The sequence below is a fragment of the Gambusia affinis genome, linkage group LG16 (genome assembly GCF_019740435.1).
Source record: "Gambusia affinis linkage group LG16, SWU_Gaff_1.0, whole genome shotgun sequence".
NCBI classification, from domain to species: domain Eukaryota; kingdom Metazoa; phylum Chordata; class Actinopteri; order Cyprinodontiformes; family Poeciliidae; genus Gambusia; species Gambusia affinis.
In genome coordinates, this window is record NC_057883.1 from 21216031 (window position 1) to 21225825 (window position 9795).

A 9795-nucleotide genomic window follows, 5' to 3' on the forward strand; every position below is an offset into this window, starting at 1 on the left:
CATTCAGCCGCGTGTTTGCGTTTCAGAACCCCACATTGTCTTTGTTTTTTTCCAAGCAGTCCACAGAGTCTGGACTCATGAAAGGGCCGTTTTAAACTGCTTGACCCGAATCCAACATGACTAAAGCTCAGGTTGTGAATATAAATTAACTGCTGAGACTTTTCTGCTCTCCGTGTTATAACAGAAAACTTTACAGAGCTTTGAAAATGTGTTTGCATCCTTGTTAAATCAAGGATTTAACTTTTATTGGACATTTGTTTTTGCACAGTTTTGCTATGTCTGCTTACTGACTGAACTGTGGAATCAGGAAATCACTTTTTTATCATGTAAAATTCACTTTTTATAATTTTTCTACTTCTATTTTGGTCTCTATTGCTTCTAAAAGCAGCACATGCATTTAAAAATGTTTTTTTAGCAATGAGTCAATCCTTTTTGGTGTCTGGAAAATGAGTTGTTTCAAAAACCTCCTCATAAGTCACATTCCATGGGGACTGTGCCGTTACCTAGCAACGCCAACCCACGTTACCTAGCAACCCATTCCGAGTTCCGTCTTGTTTGGTCAGCTTTTTGGCAGAAGTTCCTCAACAAGGAAAAAATGTCTGTTTTGTAAATGAGGGCACAACTGTAAATACTTTCTAAAATAAGGCCGAGTGGGTTTGGATAAATTTATTTTTCTTAATAAAAGTTTGATCAAATCTGTTTTTATGCTTTGTGTGAAAATGTCAAGTTAAATGTTATTTATATAGCACTTTTACAACATGCTTTGCATGTATTTTATTAAATATTAGTGTTTTTTAATGTGTTCCTTTATGAATGAAGAGGATTTGTTTCCCAGTAGGGAAGATAAAAGCTCCACTGATGTTCCCACAGATCCTGCAGGAGATGATGTACGGCCCGTCGGTGGACTGGTGGGCGCTCGGCGTGCTGCTGTACGAGATGCTGTCAGGCCACGCCCCCTTCGAGGCTGAAAACGAAGACGACCTCTTTGAATCCATCCTCAACGAGGACATCGTTTACGCGTCCTGGCTCAGCAAAGAGGCGGTCAACATTCTCAAAGCTGTGAGTTCAATCATTCACCATGAATTAGTTTGTTTTTTTGTTTTGTTTTTTGTTTTTTTAGGGGACTTACTGAGCAAATTTTACAAGATTTGCATGTTTTTGTATTTCTGTTTGGTTCTCAACTACTTCTAAAAACAAGACAAGCAGTTGAGAAAATATTCAGCTGTTACTTTTGGCAATAAGTTAATTCTTTTTGGTTGGAAATAAAAAACTTCCTGATTGACATTTCACAGGCACTGCACCGTTACCTAGCAACCCCAGCCAAGCCCAGTCCTGTTACCTAGCAACCCCAGGGGAACTCCAGCAAGTTTTGATCAGCTGGTTTTACCACTTTATTTCTGAAAAAGACAAGAGTTTTTATGTTCACTTACTATTCAGAAATCACACAACAGTATTTCATTTATAACATGAAAAATACAGCTTGGTGTAAGAGAAATAATCTGCCAGTCAAACTGTTACTTTTTAAGGACATAATTGCTTAAAACAAGTTCCTACATGGTTCTGAAAAGTCACTTGTAAGTTAGTTTTGTCTGATTTGAAGTGTACAAAGTAATTTGCACTGGAAACTGGACCAAAAATACTTGGTAAAAGTTTGTATTTTTGCGCCATACTTCCTGTATTCTTGTTGATTATGCATGAGGCTCCACTTCTGCTTTTCAAAGCTGTGCAGTTGTATTATTGCGCAGCCTTTTCACTTAGTTGGACCTAAAGTGGCGAGAAGCCATAAAGTAGGTAATTCTGGAAAGAGCTTGAAGTAGACTGATCTGACCAGGCTGAAATCTCATTATCTAAGAATTATAAAAAAATAATTCAATAAACTATATTCTATAGACTGATCCTAACCTATTCAGGTCAGCATACTAGATCACCTTTAATAAGAAGAGAAATGACTGAAGTTGGTTCAAAGGCTGAACTTAGTGAGATATTTAATTTATTTCACATTCATGAAGGAAATCAGTTAATCTGATGACCTTTGACCTGCTTTGCTGATAGTTTTGCATCTGTTTCTCAGGATTTTATGGTCTGCGTTTGTGTTTATGTTGTCGAACAGATGGAGTGGTGTTATTGCAGCTTGACTGCCTACAGTTGGAAATTTTCCAGCCAGCTGTTTGGTTTGTTGCATAACTATATTAAGGCATGGATCGGTTGCCAGCCGGTGCTCAAGCTATAAATATGACGCCTCCTCCCCCTTTCTGTAAGTGATTCCACCACGCTACACGAAACGTCACAAACGCCGTGTTGATTCGTCCTCGGCGGCGGGCCGGTGTGGAGGGATTTGGAAAGCGCGGTTCTATTTTTACCAGAGGTTAATTCTCTGTAAGATGCACCGTGGCTTTGAAGACGAGCTCACAGAGCTGAGTTGTTCTGCTGTTCAGAAATTAGATGATTTACTTGGTAAAAATCAAAAAGTCTGAGTTCAGACTTTCACCACAAACACCAAAGTCTTACCTAGTGTGTTTCTAGTGCAAATATCTTAGTACACTTGTAATAAGATACAACGTAAAAGTAACTTTTCATTAAGAAATACGAGTTTGTTTTAAGAAAATAATTTTTTTAATATGGATAAAACAGCACTTGTTCCATTGACAGATAATCCTATTTTATAAAATTGTTCCCATTTTATGAATGAAATAATCTGCCAGTGGAACTAGAACTGGGTTGCTAGGTGATGGGCTGGGCTTGGCTGGGGTTGCTAGGTAACGACTCAGTGCCCTTCATTTTGAACTCTGTGAAACATCCTACAGTGGAACTAATAGTTTCACCTAGAACAAGATGGTATTTCTTGCTGAAAAGTTATTTTGTAAGTTAGTTTTATCTTATTTAATGTGTAAAATGTTCTGGTTTTGAATAGCTTGTTTTAATAATTCATATGATTTATCGATTAATTGATGGTTGAAAGATTTGTGCAATTAGAGAACATTTTTAAAAGGATTATATCTTTGTTGGAGTAACATAAAAACAATGACACAGTTTAACCTAAAAAACTGAATTAATTGTTTGTAAAGTTGAAATATTTCGTCAATGAGTTGTAATTATGCTCATCAGGAGGAGCTAATGGTTATAATTCAGATGAATGATAACTACAAAGTTCCCCTTGACTACAAATGTTAACTAAAACACAACAAAAATACAAAAATAAAAAAAAAATAAATAAATGTTGGTCTAGTTTCTACTGCAAATATTTCACATTTAAACAAGACAACAGTGACTTATAATTAATTATTCAGCAAGATTTTGTTTTAAGTAAATAATTCCAGAAAAATAACTTCTTCCACTGGCTGATTATTTCCACTTAAATAAGACATTTTCCCATTTTATAAGTGAAGTAATCTGCCATTGTAAGAAGTTAGTGACTTAAGACAAACTATAATATCTTACAAGTTAGTTTTGTCTTAATTTAAGTGCAGTAAGATTGTTTGCACTAAAATCAAGACCAAAGATACTTGGTAGGATTTTGTGTTTTTGCAGAGAAGCGTCGTTCAGGTTACTATAGTAACAGTTGCCGTGGAGACGGGGCATGTTGCAGCGCTTGTCTGAGCGTTACTTCCAACGCTCCCCAGCGAACACAAACAGCCAAGAATTCCTGCCAGAGGCGAGGTCAAGCAGGCGCCGCCCTGTTTCCTCGGGGTCGGAGGTCACTTCCTCCAGACCTTTGGCGCTCAGCTGGGGATTCACTTATTGTCTGAGTTTGAGCAACACGGGGAAGTCGAGGCACGTCAGACATTTACAGTACGAAGCTGAACTCTGGCCAAGTGAAGCAGAACAGGGGAGGAGCCAGAGGGGTGTGTGTGTGTGTGTGTGTGTGTGTGTGTGTGTGCGTGCGTGCGTGTGTGTGTGCGTGCGCATGTGTGTGTGTGTGTAGGGAGGTGGAGACTGACTGGATGGGTTTCATCCAGTCTAGCCAGCTTAATCCAGCTGAAGGAAACTTGATACAGTTTGTCATAAACACTCAGACCAGCCGAGTCCAGTTTACTATTATTAGGAATGGTTGTAGTCGTTCTGCTTGTTGCTGTAGAAGTAGTAGTACTTGTTGTAACGGTGATACTATTTGTTGTATTATTGGTGGTTGTATTATTTATAGTAGTAGACGTAGTAGTATTTGTCGTAGTGATGGTACTATTTGTTGTATTTGTAGGAGTAGTATTTTTTATAGTGTTGGAATTTAATTCACATGTTTTCAGTTCAGCTTTTCCTGCAGATTAGATGCCAAAAACTCACAGATCATTTACATTTATTTCAAAGAAATCCAGTTTTCATGTAGTAGTAATAGTACAAGTTGTAGTTGTTGTAGTAGTAAAAATAATATTAACATCATTATTATTTTTGTTTCATGCATTTTCAGTTTTTTCGGCAGATTACCTCACCGATTCTGCTTTCAGCATTCACACTTATTTGTAGAAAAATGCTATTATTATTATTATTATTAGTAGCTGTATTGATGAATCCTGCCTTTTTTGGGTTCTGCAGTTCCTGACCAAAAACCCGGCGCGGCGCCTCGGCTGCATCCCGTCAGAAGGAGGCGAGGACGCCGTCATCAGCCACTCCTTCTTCACTGGCATCGACTGGGAAAAATTAAACCTCAGAGAAATAGAGCCGCCATTCAAGCCAAGGATTGTAAGTCATTTAAAAAGAAAAGAAAAGAAAAACTCCACTGCTGGCATATGAAACCAGATAGACATACACTGTAAAAACAAACTGATTTCTGGTGTGGCATCATGGGAAAAAATCAAGCAAAGGTTAAATTTGCAGATTCTGGAAGGTGCCATATTAATCTTTTATTTTAGATTTTTTAGAGGCTAAATTTAATTAGTCTTTTTAATGAAAAAGAGGAAGTACGGCGGTGGCAGTATGATGCTTTTCTGGTGGAGTACAAGCAAGCTACACTGTAAAAACACAAACTGATACCAAGTATTTTGGTCTACTTTCTACTTCAAATATCTTACTACACTTAAAATAAGACAACAGTAACTTTTTGGTAAGATATCGTAACTTGTTTTAGCTCATTAATTCCCGAATGAGTTAAAACTCATTCAGGAATTAAGTATTTAATAAAAATACTAGATAAAAGTCAATTAATCTGCCAGTGGAACAAGACATTTTAACTTTAAAAAAAATTATTGTTCTAGTTTTAAAGTTCTATAAAATATGAACAAATTGTTTGTTAATTTCTAAATTTAGAAAAAGTTCTAAAAAACATAACTATTTGGTATTTTGAAAATAGACGTAATGATTTAAAATGGGAATAGTTTGCTCTAATATTATGTAAGGCAAATAAGAAATATAATTAGGCGTTAATGCAGTTAATAATTTTTTATTCATCAATTAATGAGATTTTTAACTTGTCTTTTAATACAGTAAAATATGCAAATGAATCAATTCCTTTTTTAACTAATAAAATGAACATTTTACCTCCTAACTTTAATGAACGATTGATTGATTGTAGCAAATGATGCATTTTAGGATAAAAGAATCAACATGTTTGATTTATCAATACAGTGTAGAGATAATCTGGTGATTATGTTTTGGATTAATTGATTAATCATTGGACAGAAAAATGTGCTTAATAGTTATTTTAAATGTTTTACAAAATTTGAACCAGGTGAAGATAAAACTGCCACTGATTGAGGTTTTGGTGAAACATTTTAACAGATGGATGTTTTTCTTTTGTTTTAAATGTGTAATCTGTATATTTTTGTAAATATTTTGCTCTGAGAAAGTTATTCTTTCAGAAAATGTACCATTAATCAATTACTAAATTAGTTAACGATTATATCAATAATTGTTTCTTCACGTTTAATCAGATTAATTGTTTCAGCTCTAAATGTAAACATCTTTTGTTTCTTCTCTTATATTTATTAATGTTGGTCTTTTATTCTGACATTTTCCTCTCATTTCTTTATTATTTTCCAGAAAACGCCTGAAGATGTGAACAACTTTGACCCGGACTTCACCCAGGAGGAGCCGACGCTGACCCCCATCGACGACCCCGTAATCCCTTCCATCAACCAGGACGAGTTTAGAAACTTTTCCTTCACTTCGCCTGACCTCCTGAACATCTGAGAGGCTCCGCTCCTGGCATTTATCTCCCACTTTTCCTCCCAGTTTCTACTGAAACCACTAGAACTTGTGGAGTGGAGGAGTCTCCCTCCTCCAGAAATGTGAGGAAAAAAGTCTCAAGAAGACGTCGGACAACTCATGGAGACTCCGGGCGTTAGCTGAACTCCTCGTTTAACCCCGGATGGTTTTCATTTTATTATTTTCACTGTCAGATGGATCCACTGCAACATTCAGCACTTCTGTTGTAATGGATTTTCTTCGTATTTCTTCAAATGGAAAAAATACTTTAAAAAAAAAAAAATAATAATAAAATTGTTCTATGTTCAGAAACACACACCAGTTTCACACGAACCTGCCAGATTCCCAGAAAGGTCCAAATACCAGTTAAGTCCTGGAAACTTGTGACTGGAGCAGATGACATAGTTTTTCAGTGACCTACTCTTTGTCTGGAAAAATACAAATGTGCACAAATTGAAGAAATTAGAAACGCAGCAGAAGTTTTTCAGCGATCAAAGATGGCAGAACCTGATCAACAGCCTGCAGACAACCGGCGGCGCGTTAGCTGTTTATTTGGACTCTGCTGCTCTTTGTAATGTGATCAGAGGGGCATGTTAAACATGACGCAACGTTTTTCTGACTCATCCTGATGGGGAAACATTAAAAAAACTAGATTTCGCCACAGCAGTGAAACAAAGAGAGAGTGATTGCAAACGGTTGTATGTTGGCAGAACGAAAGGAGGATTCACTCTGTAAACACAGAGGCTGCACTGCAAAAACAAACTCTTACCAAGTGGCTTTGTCTTGTTTCTGCTGCAAATATCTTTGTACATTTGAAATAAGACAAAACTAACTTACAAGTAATTTTTCAGAAAGATGTAGGAGCTTGTTTTAAGTTGATAATTCCTTGATATTGATGGAAAAATACAAGTACAATGACAAATTATTTCACTTGTAACATGACATTTTTCCCATGTTATACGTGAAGTAATCTAGAACTTTTAAATCAATATTATGGAAATATTGACTCAAAATAAGCTCTTATGTCTTGCTAAAAAGTTACTTGTAAGTTCGTTTTTGTGTTATTTCAAGTGAACTGAGATATTTGCACAAGAAACAAAAACACTTTGTAACATTTTGTATTTTTGCACAAAATCTTTTTTTACCATTTCTTTTTTTTTTGTCTAAGTTACTTTTCAACAAGATATGGACTTGTGTTACACTGCAAAAACAAAATCTTATCAAGTATTTTTGGTCTAGTTTCTAGTGCAAATATCTTTGTACACTTGAAATAAATATACAAACTAATAAGCAACTTTCTGACGAGATATAAGAGCTTGTTTTAAGTAAGTAATTCCTTAATACTGATTAAAACTGCTAGTTTTACTACTTCACTTAAAATATAGGAAAATGACTTTTTATAAGTGAAATAATCTGCTGTTAATCAATATTAAGGAATTATTTACTTAAAATAAGCTCCTATATTTTTGCTGAAAAGTTACTTTTATGTTAGTTTTGTCTTATTTCAAGCGTATTAAGATATTTGCACTAAACAAGACCAAAAATACTTGGTAGTATTTTTGCAGTGTGTGTGAAGGCTTCCTGCTCTCTGGCCTGTTGGTTTAAATCCAAGAAATTCATGAAAAAATGTTCAGTCCCTGATAAAAGTGGGAAAAGCAGGAAAACAGGGAAGGCGTGAAACTTTCACCTACATTTTGTGATCCTGCAGCGGACGGGTTGGGCCTTCGGCTGAGCTTCAGTTTTCATTGCTAAATAGTGGAAGATAAACAGGAAACCACAGGCGGCGTCACTGCCGTCGCCTTTATTCGAGACAGGAAGAGGAGAGCGACAAGATAATTTATCCACCTTTAAGAAGAGTTTAGGCATATTTTCATTTCATTTAAGTGAGAAATCGTCATAAGGGGAAAAAAGCTTGAAAGCATCCATTAGTGGAATTAATCTGCTTGAGGATTGATGGTATATTAATTTATTAAATATGACTGCACATCTTTTCTTTCCTCATTGAAGTTACTTGTATCTGATAAAGTGCCCAGAAGTTTTACTGAAGTAAAAGCAGCAATATTACTCAAGAAAAATAAAAAGTACAGTGCCATAAAACGTGAAAGTTACTCAAATAAATGTAACTTCTGTTACACCTCCATGTTTGTCTTCTTTGCAGAATAATTTTAATTCAGCCGCATTAAATCACTTTCGACCACAGAAAGACAACATGACTGACTTTGAAATCCTGATTCAAAGCCTTCGTTTTGTCTTTTGAGTCTTTTATTTTATTCTCTGTATTTATGCATAAACCAGCTGCGTTTAGCTAGATATTACATTTGAAGGCCACAAAAAGACCCACAAAGATGTTCTGTTTTCAATCATCAAATATCACAGTTGTACCTCTGAACAGCAAGCATCAATTGCTTTTTCGCAAAATTGACATTTTCCCGTTGTTATGTTTCCATTCGGGTCTGAAATACTTCTAAAAACAACCCAAGCACTTTAAAAAAACACCCAGCTGTTGTTTTGTCAAGAAGTTCGTGTTTTTTGGTGTCTGGAAAATGGAACAATTTCAAAAACCTCCCAAATGTTACATCACATTCGACAGGCACCGTTACCTAGCAACTCCTGCTGAACTCCAGCACGCTTGGTCAGCTGGTTTTATGTGCTGAATGGCTGCTGAAAAAAATAAGTGTTTTGTTGTTGACTTGGCACAACTGCACTGCAAAAACATAAAATCTCACCAAGTAATTTTTGTCTCGTGCAAATATCTTAGCACACTTGAAATAAGACAAAACTAACTTATAAGTAACTTTTCAGCAAGATAAATTAATTTCTATTAAATCAACAATTTCTTAAGTACTTGCTTCACTGGCAGATTATTTAATTTATGGATTAAATGTCTTACTGTAGTGAAACAGTCTGCCAGTGTAACTAATAGTTTTTAGAAATAAATCACATATTCTCGCTTAAAAGTTACTTTTTAGTTTTCTCTTATTTTAAGTGAACATTTTGCAGTAGAAACTAAACAAAAATACCTGGTAATAGTTTGTGCTTTTGAAGTGTACTTAATATTAAAAGCAAATAACGTGCAGATATTTTCACAAAATGACAAACCTATGGAAAATGGTTGTCATTTTGTGTCATTCAGATTTCACTTATAACTAGTAATTTCTCATCAATATTAAGGAATTACTGACCCAAAACAAGATATTTATTGCCAAAAACTTACTTGCAAAGTTAGTTTTGTCATATTTCAAGTGTATTAAGATATTTGCACTAAATGAGACCAAAAATACTTGGTAATATTTTGTGTTTTTGCAGCGTCACAGCTTCTTTCAGGAGGATAATCCACCCAACTGATCGCTGAATGGTTTCTTGGACGCGGTAATGAGATCACTGCCCTTCAGAGGCCTCTGTGGTCTCCAGGTCCCAATCCAGTAAATCACCTGGATGTGGAAAATCTCTTCCTGGATGTGACTAAAACTGAGTCAAACCCAACAGCAGGAAACTGTACATAATACAGTGGCCATCAGTCTTTATTTTCCTAACTTGGTTATTTGTTAGAGATGTGGAATCCAGACTGAAGTTTAATTATTTCAGCTACAATCCTTCTCAACAGCTCAACGCCTCCCATAAATCCACGGTAGTGGTGACGTAACGTGACTTTTACTTTAG

At 35.7% G+C, this 9795-nt stretch overlaps 1 protein-coding gene across 1 annotated transcript in view; it reads left to right on the plus strand.

Moving 5' to 3' along the window:
- The window catches only part of prkcha (protein kinase C, eta, a), a 36464-nt gene extending 30017 nt beyond the window's left edge, over window positions 1-6447 (plus strand). The window contains exons 12-14 of the mRNA XM_044141820.1: window positions 871-1059; window positions 4528-4674; window positions 5971-6447. Coding sequence (XP_043997755.1) covers window positions 871-1059; window positions 4528-4674; window positions 5971-6120 — 486 coding nt within the window. The 3' untranslated portion in view covers window positions 6121-6447. The remainder of the gene's footprint in view (window positions 1-870; window positions 1060-4527; window positions 4675-5970) is intronic.
- Window positions 6448-9795: the final 3348 nt, after the last annotated feature.